The sequence below is a fragment of the Gambusia affinis genome, linkage group LG07 (genome assembly GCF_019740435.1).
Source record: "Gambusia affinis linkage group LG07, SWU_Gaff_1.0, whole genome shotgun sequence".
NCBI lineage: Eukaryota > Metazoa > Chordata > Actinopteri > Cyprinodontiformes > Poeciliidae > Gambusia > Gambusia affinis.
In genome coordinates, this window is record NC_057874.1 from 12,395,805 (window position 1) to 12,414,085 (window position 18,281).

Consider the following 18,281-nt stretch of genomic DNA (forward strand, 5'->3'; position numbering starts at 1 on the left):
TTATGAACTCCTACCCCATAAACTCATACAATATTTTCTGTTAAAATACATTTGGACTTGATGCTGTAACATCACAAACTATGGTAAAGCTTAAAGAAGCATGAAAACATTTTCAAATGCTCTGCAAGCAGTCGAGGATATGCTATACGAGCAGCAGTTTGAAAGGTTTTTGCAACACAAGAGCAGCGGCCTCGAATGACAGTCCGAGGTCACCTCAGCAGACCAATCGCATCTCTCTCCGTCTCTCTGTGTATGTCTGTCCACTGGTGAGTGACAATATGGTCAGCTCAGCCAAATTGTTTGGAAAGCTCACAAAACACTGGCAGAGAATGAACGTTGCTCTGTATTTCATGGTCTCTCATCAACTTTAGAAATGGCCAGCATCTAAGCCAAACTTGAACCAGCCTCCAGCCAAGCGCCGACCCTGTGGAGACAGAGGTGATGTTGACCATGTGTCCCTCCGCCAACCATCTCATTGAGGGCCCCCCCCGACTCCTGGGTTAAACTGACACCCTCCTCTGCGATCACCCCTGAAAACCCTCTTAACCCTTTCCTAAACCCTCTGCGAGCCCCCCTGTTGTGCGTGCTCATTGGATGACCGCCTTCAGGCGTCCCTGTTGCATGGCTCCATTGTCTGGCCCCATAAGCAGCTTTGTTTCTGCATGTGCAGCTGGGATAGCCCGCTCAGCCATTAGCCACAACACGCTAAAAAAGAGTGCGGGATAATATAATTACAAAACAAAAGTCAGGTGGTTCACGAGATCTGCAGGGAGAATACCCGTTGGGGGAGATGCGAGGACACGCTGGCGGGTGGCCATCTATAATTTGATTATAAAGTTGTGTGAGCGACAAAGGACACAATTGAATCTTTTTCCCCCTTTTATTTACCACTCCATGATTTAATTTGATTCCATTGGGGCTCTAAAAGGAGGCTAGTGTGAAAAGAGAGAAGATTTACTCTTCCAATTTCCAGCCACCGGCTCAGAAAATGTAATATGCTCTGACAAAATATCGAAACTGACTTAAAAGTCCTTCTGCTTGTGAGGCCTGACCGGCTGAATCAGGGTTGGCTTGAGTTTTCCACCAAAATAACCGCTCTTGTGCTCTTTTTTCTTTTTTTTTCTTTTTATTTTGCGTGAATGCACACAGACCGGCGGACAATAGGATCAGTGGCAGATCCATCTCCTGTAATACTTTCTTTAAACAGGCCAGCAAGTGTGTCCCCCTGTTCTGTCGGCAGACCAGAATTTATCCTGTTAGTCACCCTAGATGAGTGAAAGAGCAAAATCAACCCCCAGTCCAGCTGGTCATGCACACAGAGATGCACACATTCACATACACACACACGCACACACCCACGCACACACACCCGCCCGCCCACACACACACACACACACAGCTTCATGGACAGCTGATAAGGACAGGTTTGTGCTGGTGCTACTGTTCAGAGCAGGTCAAGCAGAATAAAATCTGTTAATGTCTTTTTGTCTCTTCATTTCATAGCACAAGTACAGCTTTTTTATGCTTTGTTTTGCTCTTACATAAGACAATGAAGCTGCACAATATGCACATGCCCCTGCCACTGCAGGGCTGGTGTCAGCTTTGTGCCCTCTCTGGGTGTGTAAACGCCCATTTTTTGCCCCATTAGGCACTGAGAGATTGTACCACTGGGAGAGAACCGCATTCTCATGCAGAGCCGAACTACTCTAAAGGGTTTCGCTGCAGATTTATTCTCACATTGTGCATCAGGAAAACATACAGAAGGCTTCAGATTTTCAGACGATTTTTGCTTTATTGCAGCCTGTAGAGAAGGAAATGGTAAAGTTGTGGTAATTTCCACTTCAGTTCTTTTCTGTTTTACATCGATACCGGATAGGCTGAGGCGATGTACTTCTTTCCATTTCCATAGAAAGAGTTTTCCCAGGTGTAAGTTTGTATGATGAGCTCTTTTCCTCCCAGACTGAGGCGACAACTGAGAAGGAAGAAAATGAAAACCATCAGAAAATGTCCACATGTAAAGAAATTGTGAATTTTGTATGACTTTTTTATTTTTATTTTATTATAATATAACTGGATGAACAAAATTTCTTAGGTAATCTTAATGCAGCTTATAAAGGAGCCCGAAATACTTTCAAATTATGTTGTGAATGGAGTTTTCTCGCATCCTAAACTCACTCCCTGCTCTTCTGGTCCAAACCGATATCTGCATTTTCCCTTCAGTCTTGGAAAATTCCTAACATCAATAGATTTCTTATGCATCTTCTCCATTTTAATGAGATTTTATGGTTTAAACAAACACAATTATACCTTCACAATTTCACCATGATTTTGTGTTAGTTAATCAAACAAAAACAAAATCCAAGTAAAACATAAAGTTTCTGCCTGGTAAATTAGAAAATGTAGTCGAGTCTGAAGGATACCGATGTGTTTGCAAAGCTACTCACTATTTCCCAGGCCGAGCGATGTAGCAAAGGGTGTAGAGGGCAAAATCAAACTCAGGGCTGCTGCCAATCACTGCAGAGCCCACCTGCTTGTAGTAGCCGTCCCACTTGAACTGCAGTCCCAAAACATCAGGATAACCAGACCACTGAAAGGAAAAGAAATGGACAGATTTCTGTTTAGTACGTGACACACAGCTTAACTCAGTCACTGATAGTGGAGGATGCTCACAGGCCCGTCGAAGCTGTGGCTGTAGTAGTTCAGCTTCCCTTGTTTCTCAAGAAGATAAAACTGGATCCAGTTGTGGAAACCAGACACCTTTCCTCCCTTGATTTCACCTGCAGACATTTTACATAAAAGAAAAAAAAAAAGATTTTTAAATGAAATGTGATTGCAGCATTCAAATGAGGTCTGCTTCATTCAAACCTGCAAAGATGTGTTCAAAACCGCTGGAGTCCATAGCGCCATTGTTGCGGGAGTAGAGACCGAACCACATGTTCTTCAGGTCCTGGATGAACTCTGCCTCTGATTTATAAACACCTTCAAATGCAGAGAGACCCCATGTGTCATAAAAACTGTATAATAACATTTTTAAAACAGAATTAATTAGATTAATTACTGCTCAGACTGTGAAGGAAGAGTGCCGAGCAAAAGTGTTCATAATGTTTAAGCCTTTTTAACATAACAATCACTAATCCCAGTGTGTCTGATTGAATTTAGTTTATTTACCTCCAGGCTAAAACCCATATGTTTGGAGTTTCATTTGATTCCAGATATCAGGAGTATTGATTAATATAGTTGATGTGAATTTGCTTGATGGTTTTGATGATGGCATTAGACAAAATGTTTATTGATTGCTTAATAATTGCTAACTTTATTGTGTTTTATGGCGCAAAGTATTGTAAATTATCCTTTTGCTGAGATGTGTTATACGGATTGGGGTATTATCTAAAAACAATGCTAAGTTGCCTATAGTGAAGGAGCAGCACTCTGCTTCTTCATACCACCAATCTGGAGCAAACTTCCAGATAACCGTGAAACAGCCGAAACACTGAGTGCCTTTAAAAAACCCCCACCTGTTTAGAGTTGCTTTAGAAACATAATCAATTAAACATCAATCAACAATCTGGTGTGCAATGATGGTAAAATGTATCGTTTCAGTTGTTGACTGTTTTTATGACTTTGTATTTTTGTGTTTTTATGATGTAAAGCACTTTGAAATGCCTTGTTGCTGGAGGGAGCTACACAAATAAAATCTAATCTGATAGTTGTGAAGGGGAAGGAAAGGTTTTTTGAACATACTCAGTTACTCCTAAAATCTCATTTGTTCTCGTTTGCACCATCATGTAGAGAGACTTTTCTTCAGCAGAGAGTTTTATGTGCAAGTCAGAGTTTGTGAGAAGGTGGATAGAGCCTGATAGTGTTAGATAAAACCTGTATGTCAAGGGATGTGAATACTTCTGCAAGGTACTGTAATTTAAATACATGACCACATTACCTTTGGTGTAAAGGAATACAAACAGCTCTCTGCCCAGCTCGGTGTTCAGCATTGTCTCCTTGAGGAACGTCTCCTGCTCGGTCAGCTGCTGAGCGGTGAAGCTCTCCGTCTGTCCGGTGATCCTCTTGTAGTTGTCGAGAACATTCAAAAAGGCGGCGTAGGTTGGGCGGGAGAACAAGTTGTTTTCATCCACGTACTTGTACAACCTGAAAGCTCAAAAAGCAAAACAGCTACGCATTAAAACACAGAGATATCCAGAAGGACTTCTACAGATTCGCTGAGATGCATAAAGGTCCTCACGGTCTGGGGGAGAGATCCAACTGGGAGCTGGTCTGTGAGTCCGCCACCAGGGCTTGGGGGTCAAGGATCAGCTGAGAGGATGAGGCCTTGTTTCTGTCCAAGATGTAAAGCGTCTCAGACAGAGCCTTGATCTCAGCGTCAGTGATGGCAGCAATAACATTACAAGCTGGACATGACAAACACAAAAGTTTTCACTTTCATTATTTATCCAGCTGCTTATAGACAGCACAATCCTCAAAACTCCAGAAAATTTAGATCAAAGTTATTTTTATTCAATTAAAATGTTGTTTCTGATATAAAATTAGATGGGCAAAAGATAATAATATCACACATAAGGGTACTGTTATTACACAGAATATTTTATGTGTTTTTATTTGCATTTTGACCAAAAACAACATGTCAAATGTTATTTAAACTGTTCTCAATGAAGCCTTTATTGGTTTTGCAGCAATCTAGTGCTTAATGTTTGCTGTTAAGCATTTGCATTTTTCCACCGGGATATTTATACCATTCTTTACAATAAGCGCTGAGTATTTGCCATCACACCTAAATCTACCATGGGGTATAAATAATTTGGGCACCCTTTCGAACAAAAGAGGTCACTGTAAGGTTTACATAATGATAAAAAATGATTAAATATTTTTGGGTAACTGAGGGAAGTGTTTGAGTTTTGGAAAGGAAAATATTGTCTTTCAAATGTAAAGTTATTGTCAACAGAGTAATATAATCTTTTTTCAGTCGGGCCAAAATTGCTAAGTAAATGCTCACTTTTGCACTTTTTTAAAATTGAACATATAAAACCTATTTTATTCTAAAAGCTTAAACTTCTCCTGCACACCAATCAACCACAAAATAATTTTAACTCAAGCAAAGTGTCCCAAGAAAAAGAATCCAAAAAATAATTGTGGATCTGAACAATAATAAAGGCTTTGTATACTTAACTTTTTGAAAGAAAGGCTTATTGTGTCCAAAATGTTTTGGGTCTGCTATTATAAAAAGTTTTCAGTTTATTTTTTATCGTCTCCTAGACTGAACTTTCAACAAGACCGATGTGTTGAACAGGTAAAGATCACAAGGTGAATTTAGAGCTCAAAGAAGACTGAACACTGACCCCTACTGGTCAGTTCTGAGAAAAACGAATGAACGTTTGTCTGGGGGAACATTTATGTAAATAATGGTGAAAAAAAAACTATGTGGATCCACAAATTATTGGAGATAAAACAAATTATTTGTCCTATCAACTAACTTTAAGAATTTTCTTTTTATTCTGGAGAAATTTCACTTCTTACCTACGTTCTATTTCATATTTCACCATGGACAGATCTATAAATCAATTCAACAACGACCCAAAGAATATCAGCATATTATATTTATTTAGGTTTATATTTCTTTGATCTCCAATATTTAAATTTGACAAAAAAAAAATTTTTTAAGTATGTAAAAAGGTATATACTTTTTCACACTGATATATTTAGCTTTTTAGGAGTGTTTTTGCTGTTTTTTTAATTTTATTTTATTTTATTTTTTGGACATAAAGAAAGGACATTCCTCATGTCTAGGATATGTTATGGGAAGTAGGGATTAATTCTATGAAAAGCCTTAGCACCAACCTTTTAGTTTCCACTAATTTGATAATAATAATAATGAGATTCAAACTTAAACAGCTTTCTAGGGTACTCAAAGATGCTCACCTGAATCTTAATTTAGCAAACTGTAAATAAAAAGGGCCACTAACAACCAATAAATTATCTATTTCTGATATTTCCCCCAAATTTCCCCCAAACTGAAAAACTTTGTCCCGCACTTTTGTGCAACAGATGTTGAGTCTCAAAGAATCTGCTATGATGATCTGCTAAAAAAGCATCTTGTAGTTGATGGACGAATGAAAAATCCTGCGAGGCATGTGCTCTGAACAGCAAATCATGAATGCACCGACAAACTGCAGAGGAACAGGTTTAGCTGAAGTCATGGGGAAACAACCAGGTGTTACAGAGAGCCAGAAACTGATCGAGTGAAACAGTAAAGAGCCTTTAATAGCGAGGTGAAACACTGCTGGTCTTACTTGAACAGTAGCTTGAATAGTCCTTGCAGCAGTTGTTGTACTTGGTGCACTGGGAGTTGCAGTGGCACAGATTCTGAGAGTTGTAGCTTTCGCCACACCTGCCATTACAAGACAGAGGTGCCTCTGGGGGAGCAGAGGAAAGGTTCGCATAGGAATTTACATTTTACAAAAAATAGTGTTATATTTTAATAAGTTTTACCTGGTTTTGCTACTTACCTTTGCATAGTGCGTAATAGTCGGAACAGCAGTCGTTGTACCTCTCACAAGCCGTGTTGCACTGACAGGAGTAACTACTGTCTATTCCAAGCCCACACCGGTTCTGACATGAGTCTGAAATCACACCAGGAGCATTCACATCACCGAGTGCAACATTTCACTCACGTGCTACCTGCTCATTGTAAAGTGGTGCTGTGACGACTGAAAGAAGAAAAGAGTCTTACTGCTGTGTCCCTGGTGGAGCAGGGTCATGCAAAGGAAAAGGAAAGCAGTGACTTTCATCTTGGATCGGCAGCCCCCTAAAACAAGGTGACCCAGCTGTGAGCACATCCATCTTTTTATAGCAGTTTTATCTCAGCCAATCCAGAGGCAGCCTCACGAACCCAACTCAATCACAATCATATCAATCTAGTTATGGTTGTATGAAAACTTTTTCTGATCAGTCATGGATGCTACTTATATTCTGTAGATTGTATGCTAAGACATATAAAAAAGACAAAACTGTTGAATGTTTGAATACGGTAACACAGTGGGAAATATGTAAAATTCAACTATTATTCTCATGTGTGAAAGTGTACACCTTACTATCAGATTTCAAAAACATTTTGATAAAAATGATTGTTTAAACTATTGATCAACCATCTTATGGCAGCATATTCAGTATGAAGTAGAGCGAAATCAATATCTGTCATGAGCCTTTTTCTATTTTTATCAAATCAATTTGATCAGATGTTTTACTTCTCAGGGTCCATCCAACATGAAAACATGGCGTTGTCGGAGCAGCGTCCCTGATCACGTTGAGGTTAGCTGCCCCTTTGGATGTGTAAACATCATGAAGCAAACATGTTCCACACACAGGGTTTCAGATCGATGGAACATTTTAGTGTTTACATAATGAAATATTTGCGCAAATGTCAACAAAGGAAATTTTCCATTAGGTGTGGGGAGGAAACACTGATGTTTTGATTATTACTGCAGCTTTGAAAGAAAAAATCATTTTTCATTCATTTTAAATAACACATTTTACATGATGATTATTATTATTGTACTTTTTGGTTTATTGTCATAAACTATATTATTATTAGTTTTAGTGTAACTATCTGTTTGTTCTCTTCTATTTGCTTTTTTTTTACTTTATTCATTCAGAATGGGTGGGGAGAAAGGTTAAGTAAACTGCATCTCACTTATGTAAGCTTGTAAAGTCCCATTTATATTCATTTATATTACTTGTAGCAACTCTGAAAGGTTAAATGGCTTCAATTGAAAGCCATTTAAAGCAGGTATGCATTAAATGACATACCTGCATGATTTAGGAGAGTATAAAGCGAAAAGTTATTTATTTGTGGCAATCCATGGTAGATGTGAAAGGTTGGATTAACTAAAATATTAAAATATTATCACATTAGTTTTATTTTCCTTTTCTTTTGATTGTATAATGTTGTGGGATGTACTTTTATTAGATAAGAAATAATGTGAATAAATGTGCTGATGGTACAGTTCTTTCTTTCTTTCTTTCTTTCTTTCTTTCTTTCTTTCTTTCTTTCTTTCTTTCTTTCTTTCTTTCTTTCTTTCTTTCTTTCTTTCTTTCTTTCTTTCTTTCTTTCTTTCTTTCTTTCTTTCTTTCTTTCTTTCTTTCTTTCTTTCTCGTGAACTCGCTGAATTTACGGGTACATATTTAGGAGCAGCTCCTTATTAAACTCTGCTGTCCTCCAGACCTGTAGATGGCGCTAATTAAAAGTACCGGTCTGTAACTCGGTTTTTTTTGTCCTAGCTAGGCTTCCTTCCTTCCACAGCGTGTATTTCAATGACATTGTAAGCTTTCATAAGAGAGCTGTGTTTTCCAGTTTTTAATCATGTCGCTAGCTTTCTTATTTAGAGCTGTTACAAGAGAAGCCGTAAAGGTGAGGACATTAAACTTCTTCATTTCACTTTTAGCTTCAGCCGTGTTTTAAGAGCTGTTGTTTTTAATGGTTGACTGTTGTCTTCCTGGCTTTCCCTGGGTCAGTTCCAGTGGCTCATTTTACAATTACTGCGTTTTAATGTTCCTGGAATTGTTCAAAAGGATGGAAATTGAATAGTAGTATTTGCGTGTTTATCCTTTATGTGGTTCAGGTGAGCGTCAGACAGCCTGTGCAGTGTTTGCACTCCGGATGTCAGCTGCTGTCTGCAGATAAAGCCCTGCTGATGAAACTGAGGAAAAGCACCGGCTACACCTTCATTAAATGCAAGGAAGCTCTGGAGAGGTTTGAGAATGACATAGCACAGGTGTGTTGTCTGTTCTGCTGGGGTTTTTTTTTCTATTACTGACTGGTGGAAGAACAATGTGTGACTGTGCTACTGAACCTCCAGGCTGAAAGCTGGCTACATGAGCAGGCCCAGAAAGAAGGCTGGAGCAAAGCCAGCAAGCTGGAGGGTCGAAAAGCCAAAGAGGGTCTGATCGGCCTGTTTGTGGGGAAACAAGCCGCAGCGATGGTGGAGGTAAGGGCTGCAGAGATCTATCAGCAGGTTTTACCCCCTGCATGTTGTACTTTGTGCTTTATTTCTGGTTTTCTTGCAGGTGAACTGTGAGACTGATTTTGTTGCCCGTAATGAGAAGTTTCAGCAGCTGGTGAAGGATGTCACTCTTGCCACATTGGCACACCATCAGGATAAAAACCAAAACCTGACAGGATATGTAAAGGTGAAGATAAGCTATTAAACATATTTTTTTTACTAACACTTGCACACTTGAACCTGGCCATAACAGTTTGGGGAAACAGTTATGTTCTCCTGTAACTATTTAGAATTTAACGGATTTTATTGTTTAACTTTCAATGGTCATGTGCCACAGCATTCACTAAGAACTGTGCCTTTTAAAACCAAGACATGAACTGAGGGACTGGAGAAAGAGTTTGTGATCTATCAAACTTTTGTTACTAACTAATGGTGCAAAGATGCCAAACCTGAACAGTCTCTTGCAAAACTGTTTATACCAATTTAACTTTACTGCGTTTACTCCTGTAAAGACTAGTATTTTGTCATAATCTGCATGGTTTTATTTTTGTTCTTACTCAAATAAAAATCTTAGAATAAAACTTATCCCATTTTACTCTGAAACCGCTAAATAAGATTTTAATAAAGTTTTTCACTGTAGAAGAAAAAAGGAAACATTTTCTTCACAATTAACAGTTATGCATAACTTTGTGTTGTTATTTCACATAAATCCCAGTAAAACAGACTAGTTTGTTTGTTTCTTTCTTTCTAATGTACATCTTTGATTTTCAGAGTGTCCTGTCTGGTGACGAGTTGAATAAACTCGGTGTGGGAGAAGGATCTTCACTAGCTGACCATGTTGCTCTCACAATAGGTCCGTACACAGACACATGCTTATATATTCATTTCCTAGATCAGATATGATCTACCTTATTGCTCTGCGATGTTCCTTCATCTTGTTAAAAGAAATTAAAAATAAGATTCTTCAGTTTAATCCTTACAGGGCTGCAGGCTTTACTGACATTGATAAACTTTGGATAATTGTAACTCTTTAAATTCATTTAGATTTTCTTGCTTTTTGAAGAAATCATTTGTTTTTTGTTCTTCCCATCTCATACATACAAAGTGGAAGTTTTTAACGGCAACATTATAGACTATGTTTATGCTAAAAAGGAAATGGTGACATTGATTCTGAATTCTTTTTTTAATTTTCATATGTGTATGTTGACTGTTAGAAAATATTACCAAAAATTCAAAACACACCAACTTTCCTCAGGTATTTTAGAAGATGTAGTGAAAATAAACAAATCATGAGTAATCGAAATTAATTTAGTTATAAACTAACCAAATTTAAATTTATTTACCTGAACTCATGCAAAGTTGTCTATGAATTAGAAAAAAAGCACTTTGTTCTTAAGCATGAGAACAAAGTGACATTTCTTTTCAAGGTAAGAACAAACTTTATTTTTTTGAACATTCACAAACATTAACGAAGGATTACAGAGGAAACTTCAGTTACCTCAAATTAACGACTAATTGACAAAAAACAAATATGATCTCCACAAGCTAATCAAAATAATTCTGCAAAAATACAACGTCATATTTCAGTATTTTATATAGAGAAACCCTTTACAGGGGTAAACTTACCAGGGTTGTCAGCTCAGCAGACTGTTGGGTTTCACTGGATTAGAGCTTCTTCCCAAACGTATTCTCCTTCTGCTATTATCACGAATATTTGTTTCTTTTCATCCACCTGACTTCTCCTGTCTGCCACTTCTATGCATGAAGGACCGAACAAAAACTGAATTTCTGCCTTCACGTGACTGGCCAGATCTCTTAAGTCAGTCTTGTAGGATGGGGAACATCTTGTATTTTGTACTTTCTTGTATTTATTTTGTAACAAGACTATCCTTGTTACAAAATCAAATGTCAAATGTTATTTTTAGATTTGTCAGGGTTTTCCCCAGAAACATTTGCTAAGCCTGGTGTTTGGGTCCTAGGGGAGTCATTCACCCAGCAGCCTGTCCTTTATTTGGAATTAAAACATTTTTTAAAGTTGACAGAACATTTTTTAATATCCCTTGATATTTATGTGTTATTGGAAGATTAATACCTGGACACCAACTATAAAATCTTTAAAAATGCAAGCCTTTAAAAAGGAAATTAAATAAATAAGCTATGCTAAGCAGGGTGGGGCACAAATAAATCCGCCCATGCTTATAATACACTGGGAGAAACTCTGGCTACGTTTCAGCAGTCAGTTGTTGCTACAAGGTAAATTCCCATGTAGTGCAAAAGTAATGTGTAATAAAATTATAATATTTTGTAATTGATAAACAAAATGCTGCAAAGTCTTAAGTAGCCTGTAATATATCAAGATGTATCTCATTATAAGGACATCAAGAGAACTGATTATTATTAATCTTGGGCTATTTTCATGGTTTAGTTCATGGCCTAAATCTGTGCTGTTGTCAACAACACAGTTTTATGGTTAGGCAACAATTTCTTTTTTGAAGAAAGATAGCCTGCATCATATTGTTCTTGCTTTAAAAATGCAATTATAATTTGGAAACTGCTGTTGGTTTAATCTGAAACATTTAAGTAAAAACAGAAGAAATATTGAAGGGGAAAAATACTTTTGATAAAGTATTTTGGATCAATTTCCCTTATCAATTAGGTCCTCATTGGGTTAGAAAATAAACTCTTTAATTCAAAATATCCACCATGTTACATTCAAACAGATTTAAAGCTGATTTTAAAAATAACAATCACTCTGTTAAATGAAAAGTTTAACTTTTTGCACACCAACAGTTTTTGTGCAAAGAAGTCCACATGCAAAGCTTTTCAGGAAGGATCTTCCAAGATTTAAGGTTTCTCCATCTGTGGGAAACAACCGCTCAGATGTTATTTGCAATATTAAAATTAAAGGCCTGGTCCGTGACCAGATTATGAACTATGTTCCTAAAACCAGAGTGCTGCAGTCATATTCGATAAATTAGATTACTAATGAAGAATTAATGTGTTTCTGTAACACGACTCTGAGTTGAACACGTTACTTGACCAAGTTTGCTGCTTGTGACTAGTTCCAGCTCCCAGTTCAGTAGTAGTAATTGCTAAAATTGGATTTGTACTTCAAAACATATATTGGTTAGAAATATTTAAGGATTTCAGAAATATTATCATGCATTAAATGGGTATCTTCTGATCCTCTTAGGTCGTCTTGGTGAGAACATGTCTTTAAAGCGGGCAGTGACCGTGGGAGTCCCTGCTGAGTGGCACATAGGCTCATACGTACATGGCAACGTCAGCGGTCAGACGGAGGTGACAATGGGTCGCTATGGCGCTCTGGTTGTTTTCCAGGGTGGAAAGGACGAAGAACGAGACACTTTAGGTCGTAAACTCGGCCAGCATGTAGTGGGGGAGGCCCCTTTGTCTCTAGGGAACGTGGATGACCTGCCTTGTGGTGAATCTGAGACACGGCTGCTGCCTCAGACCTTTCTGGGAGACCCCAGTAGGACTGTGGCAGAGTTCCTCAAGGGACAACAGGCTCGAGTGTTGGACTTTGTCCGATTTCAGTGTGGAGAGACACTAGGAGAGCAATAAGGAGTTCCCATAACATTTCTCTGTGTTTTTCATGTACAGCGACGAAATGCAAGAGAAGGATTCACAGAATGGTATGACAAATGTGATGAAGTTGAAAATGTAACAATAAACTTTTTACCAGTAAATGTTCAAGCACTTTGTATTTTTCTGAATTAAAAACATGTTTGTTTTTTTGCCAATGTTAATTAAAGTGGCGGCAGTGTGTATTTTCCATACCACAATCAAGTATTGTACTTTAAAATAGCAAATATGACTTAAAAAGAAATTTGACTTGAAATTGGCCGCTGTCTCTTCAAGGAGTTCATGCTCTTTCCAACACACCACCTTCTGGTCATCCCATTGCCTTTCCATTATGCTGTTCACAACCATTCTTAGGCGCACTGGACTGAAAAGTAGTTTATATGATGAGACTAGCAGATTCAGTTCCACCTTGTTTTTGCTAATGGCTGCCCTGCCAGTCTGGTGGTGGAGCTGAGTGGGGGAGGGGCTGTCCGAAGATCGGCTGGAGACTGCAGCACCAACAAGGAGAACTTGAGACGGCAAGCGTTTGGGCACCCTCCAATGGTTGCCAAGGGGAGAGTTAAGGATTTCTCAAAGATTCATGAAGGAATTAAAGCAATACTCCAGTTGTGGTTTTTCATGAGAGAAATGCCGATTTTACATTATACGTCTTTTAAGATACTCACAGATTTCCACTACTGAGGCTGAAAAATTAGACATCTGTTTAGGGGTGATTCTGAATTTCCTAGCTCTTTGTTTTTGAGAAGTGCTAAGAGCTAATTTCATCTTAAAACATGAAGAAATTGGTGTTAATGTGTGAATATTAACAGGGTGTGGCACGATAATGTTCCTGGTACAATCATTGCCCAGGGCTTGAATCTGCTGTTGAAACCCACAAAATATGTAGCGTATTCTAACATTTTTGCAATGTGATTGGCTGATTCGGTTTGGGACGCGTGACGTCATCGGGGGCGTACCTACCAAACTGGTTAGCTGTTGCTGTTCGTTTAGCTCTCTGCAGACTGACATCCTCGTCATAGAAACCCCAAAATAACATAAAATAAGACATGGTGAGTAAGGATTTTCTTCTGGTTTCGTGTTTTACAGCATATAATTTTGTTAATTCGTGGTTAAAGGTTGTAGAATGTGGGGTAAATCTAAAGCAAGTTAGCTAATGGGAGCCTGCTTTACTCCATGTTTTTAACGTCTATCCTTCGTTGTCTCGTCTGTCTTAAATCTGCCTCAACCAGTCTGACTTCTCAGAAGACCAGATCATTGGTGAGTTCATCTTTGTGAATAGTTTGGCTTTTCGTGGTTACATTAAATGTTGTATGATGTGGTGTGATGCAGCGCAGATTTGAAAAAGCTTGATAAATTTTGACCCTGTAGCTCCCCACAAACTACTGGAGCCCTGAAGGTAAATAATGATGAACGGAGTCATTTTCTAGACCTGGAAAAGTGTTGTTTTTAAGTTTTGACACTGTTTTGACTTAACAGTCTGCAGAAGAACAGTGTGGTTTTTGCATGGGAGTGATAAAGTATTTGTGTTGAGGAGTGCATTGTGTGAATCAGGGTCTGAACCAAGACATGAAGTCACTGATGTGTTTAGTCACACAGATAAGCATTTAAAAATATGTGTTGGGTGTTCATCAAGTTAGTATAGCTGAAGGTTAACAAGCCTTTGTAATGAATGTGCTAGCATCATTTTAAGACTTTATGTTTGAAATTGTATTTAAATAACTTTCATACAATACAAATGTAGGTTTTAAAATTACAGAGTTGTATACTTTTAGCTCAGATTCTGTTGCAAAATGTGTTCAAACCTAAAAACACAAACATTGGCAAAATATTCTTTGATTATTCTGTTTGTCTATTTGCTAGAATAAATGTTTACATCCTTTATTCAGTCATAAGGCACATTAAGATTATGGTGTTTTTCCTGTAAAACAAAAACACATGCAGCTTGTATTCTTTTTCAAAATAAATTTGGTCATGAAGTTAAGATGAAAACTATTTCTAGAGATGCACCAGTAGGTTTCTGTTTTTCCTTTTATACAGAATACATAAAACTAATAACTTTTCTAACTTCAGTCTTTAGGTGCATCAATCAACAGCAGGGGTTTTTATTTTCTTCTCGCTAAATAGTCGAGACAAAGGGCACACACTGAACAGGTCACCAGTTCGTCACAGTAAACAAAGACCAGCTGAAGGGATTATGTCATACAGAGTCATAATTCAGTGTATCATACATGTCTAATCACCTAAATCTTACATGATTGCAATATCAATTGTATGAAAAATTACGTTTTCATACAACTTTTGTTAGTACTAATTGTAAATATAGCAAGTTTTGAACCGCTAGTAGTAAATGTGGATTTACAGAACTGCCATTAAATAGATACTTCTTTGTATAACAGATCAACTCCGAGTCATGGCCAAGTTTGCAAACGCAAGGTGGCATTATTGGGAAAACTAAAACATTTTCTACTTTTGTTACTTCTTCCAAATACTTAGAAAAGGACCCACCAGGAAACTTACTTCCGTTCTTTTAGGGACATTTCATCTGTGTAGTTGTGTGGAGCGCATTTGCTTTTCAGCTCAGATATGACCTATCTATCCAGCAGACTCTGCACTGCTCCTTCTATGGATATGCAGCATTAACTGGATGTCTGCACAACTTTAGGCAAATGAAGCTGAAGAAGTTTGTTCCATAACTGATCTATTGCCCTTGGACACATTTGAATGTTTTGCTCTCATTTCTTTGTGCCTGCATGGTTTGTCACTAACAGATATTGAGCTTAGCATGTGGCGTTTAGCTGAACTGCACTTCTGTCTCTTTTTTTGCTTTTAAGAGTTTAAGGAGGCCTTCCTGTTATTTGACCGGACCGGTGACGGGAAAATAACCTACAATCAATGTGGCGACGTGATGCGAGCCTTGGGACAGAACCCGGTCAACGCAGAGGTGCTAAAAATTCTTGGAAACCCCAAAATGGAAGGCAAGCATCCAATTTCACCAGTCACACAAACAGAGAATGTAAAAATCGGGACAGATAAATAACTGTCAGACGTTTGGCCCATTTGGATGCTTTTATTTTAAAATTTCCTCCAAATGACTTGTGAAAAATCTGCATTGTGTTACATTCCTGAAATATAAAAGTTTCCCTCCCGCTTTCTTTTTACCGCCTCCAGAGATGAACAACAAGTTGCTGGATTTTGAGCAATTTCTTCCCATGTTTCACGCCATCGCCAAGAACAAGGACCAGGGCTCCTTTGAGGATATTGTGGAAGGCCTGCGTGTCTTTGACAAGGAGGGAAATGGCACAGTGATGGGAGCCGAGCTGCGTCACGTCCTCACCACTCTGGGTAAGACCTGCAGCAGAAAAGCCTGATGTTTCTCTGTACTCTGCAGATGTTTGTGGTTAGGCCGACGCTTCCAGTAATGCAAAAAAAAATAAAATTGTGTCTTTTTTTTTTAATTTTTTATGAATCTCTCAATTCGAATTTTATTTTTGTGTTTCAGGTGAAAAGATGACAGAAGAAGAAGTGGAGACACTTTTAGCAGGGCATGAAGATGCCAATGGTTGCATTAATTATGAAGGTAAATATGAATAGAGCAGGAAATGGTTAAGAAATGCATTGAGTAAAAAAAAAAAATACAGACTTAAATATACACATTTTTCATAGTCCATCTAGTATTTCCTGAAGCAAATGTAATTATCCAAGTGATGTCTGAGTATGAGTATAATTTTAGCATTCAGGTGAACATAATTTAACAGCAGGCCTATTTTTATATATATTTCTAATGTAATTATCCTTTTGGGGTTTTCTTTAGCTTTTTTTCCAAAATATGCACAACAAAACTCCATCCCACAGTGGAGATCTTTAAAGAAGTAAAACAAATATGAGTCAACAGTCTAATGGGCAGTAAGTGAAGTGAAACATTCACATATTTAGATTTTATGTTGCTTGATCAATTTCACATTTGCACCAGATGCACTTAAAATATTTTCTTGCTGATCCTGCACTGAAGGCAAGCAGATGACCAAACCCAGGCATGACCTCAGTCATGCCAAACAGAACAGAAGAGGAAAATTTAAAAGTTGAAAATACAGAAAGTCACTTTTTATAAAATATGACAGTGTTAAATATGGCTGGCCTATTGACCATAAAGATAAAGTAAAGTCTAATTTACCAACAACAAGGGAAAGGAATTGGAAAAGAAAAACCATTTGACCATACTTTTAACCAGCTGTTCATTGCCAGTTTTGTTGAAACAGTAAACGTTACTGCATTTGTTTGTTTACGTTTCTTTTCCCTCGCTGGGTTTTGAGTTATTGCATATTTTATTATCTTGTTTTATAACTCGTTATTTTTTAGAGTGTTGGCTGAAGTAAAGCTTCTTTTTCTCCACTGAGTGATGGTGATGAAGTGTGTTCCTCTCATAGCGATACCAAGTTTCTTCCTGTCTCTTTGCAGAACTCGTCAGGGTGGTGATGAGTGCTTAAGGACTTCAAACGCCTCCATCTTTAAATTTATTCCTGAATATTTTCTGTGCCGTTTGTCTCGTCTTCATTCTACCTCCAAGATTGTTGTTTTGTTGCTGTTGAACCTTTTTTTTTTATGTGCCTTTTCCTGTGTAATGTGAAAACCTCATATTCCTAACTCCTGTTGCCGTTTGCAGGCACGATCAGTGGTACAACTCCTCTTTTTGGTTTACCTTCATCATCTCTGGCAGCCAGTCTGTGTTGTTCTTTTCTTTTGGATGGATATAATAATGTGACCTGTTGCAATAAACATATGGAATAAAATGGTTTACAAAGTTTTAATTAGCCTCCAAGTTTTGCAAATCAAATGAAAAATAGATTAAAGTTGGGTAAAATGGATTCTGTTTATGAAATGTTTTATATGGATTTATGATTTCTTTAAATTTGACTGAGGAGGTTTTCAAAGTAGCTTTGACTCATCATATTCATACTGCAATTAAGTAATTATTAGTGTTTTGCCAAATACAGGCTTATTTTGTTCAACTTGCTCAGTAAAAGGATAATCCATATAAATATATCAAAAATACATCTAGCTAAATAAAACTACTTGATCTGGATGAGAAGTTGCTGCTATAAAAATAACACAGAAGCTTTTTAAGTTGGTATTAATTCATAAACTGAATGTATGCATATTGTGTCATGATTTTGATTAAATTACAATTAATGAAAATGCATCTTGATCGGATTAGATAAATTCATTTTATTGAACTGGATAAAACTGAATGAATTTGGACTGAATTGGATTCTACATTGAAATCGAGGCACAGATGTGGATGTATTGCAAGGCATTTTTTGTGTGACGCAATTAAATTAATCCTACGATATCAGGAAAAGATCAAGAACCTCCACAAGTTTGGTTCATTTACAAATTCTACAAAACACAACAAAATAAATAAAATACTTGGTAGCAAGAAAATGAATCTAAACTATTAAACAGAAAGGATTGAATGGAAGTAATAAAAGATAAAAGTACTCTTTTTTTTTTTCAGTGAACAGAAATTATTTTGGTAATCCTAAATAAAAAACTAAAAAAAACTAAAACAAGGCGAGTTTTGTCTGATTCTAAGTTATGTAGTGAGGAAAAAAATGTTTTGCACATTAAATATGAATTCCTGGTTTCTATTGTATGTGTTTGAATATGAACGAG

At 37.4% G+C, this 18,281-nt stretch overlaps 3 protein-coding genes across 3 annotated transcripts; 2 read left to right on the forward strand and 1 right to left on the reverse strand.

Annotated features, from left to right (window-relative positions):
* Nucleotides 1-1,766: 1,766 nt before the first annotated feature.
* Nucleotides 1,767-12,167, reverse strand: endou (endonuclease, polyU-specific). The gene is made up of 10 exons (XM_044123442.1): nt 10,635-12,167; nt 6,740-6,814; nt 6,516-6,629; nt 6,300-6,422; nt 4,238-4,403; nt 3,938-4,143; nt 2,866-2,979; nt 2,671-2,777; nt 2,445-2,587; nt 1,767-1,972 (listed from the first exon to the last, which is right to left on the reverse strand). The coding sequence occupies exons 2-10, from the start codon at nt 6,795-6,797 to the stop codon at nt 1,858-1,860; spliced, it is 1,146 nt and encodes a 381-aa protein (XP_043979377.1). The 5' UTR covers nt 6,798-6,814; nt 10,635-12,167; the 3' UTR covers nt 1,767-1,857.
* On the forward strand, nt 8,217-12,722 carry tsfm (Ts translation elongation factor, mitochondrial). The gene is made up of 6 exons (XM_044123443.1): nt 8,217-8,416; nt 8,628-8,780; nt 8,865-8,993; nt 9,073-9,195; nt 9,780-9,861; nt 12,202-12,722. The coding sequence occupies exons 1-6, from the start codon at nt 8,369-8,371 to the stop codon at nt 12,588-12,590; spliced, it is 924 nt and encodes a 307-aa protein (XP_043979378.1). The 5' UTR covers nt 8,217-8,368; the 3' UTR covers nt 12,591-12,722.
* A 785-nt stretch (nt 12,723-13,507) lies between these two features.
* myl6 (myosin, light chain 6, alkali, smooth muscle and non-muscle) lies at nt 13,508-17,416 on the forward strand. The gene is made up of 6 exons (XM_044123448.1): nt 13,508-13,660; nt 13,841-13,868; nt 15,443-15,586; nt 15,780-15,953; nt 16,111-16,188; nt 17,067-17,416. Exons 1-6 carry the CDS (start codon nt 13,658-13,660, stop codon nt 17,093-17,095), a joined length of 456 nt encoding a protein of 151 aa, XP_043979383.1. The 5' UTR covers nt 13,508-13,657; the 3' UTR covers nt 17,096-17,416.
* The last annotated feature ends 865 nt before the right edge of the window (nt 17,417-18,281 follow it).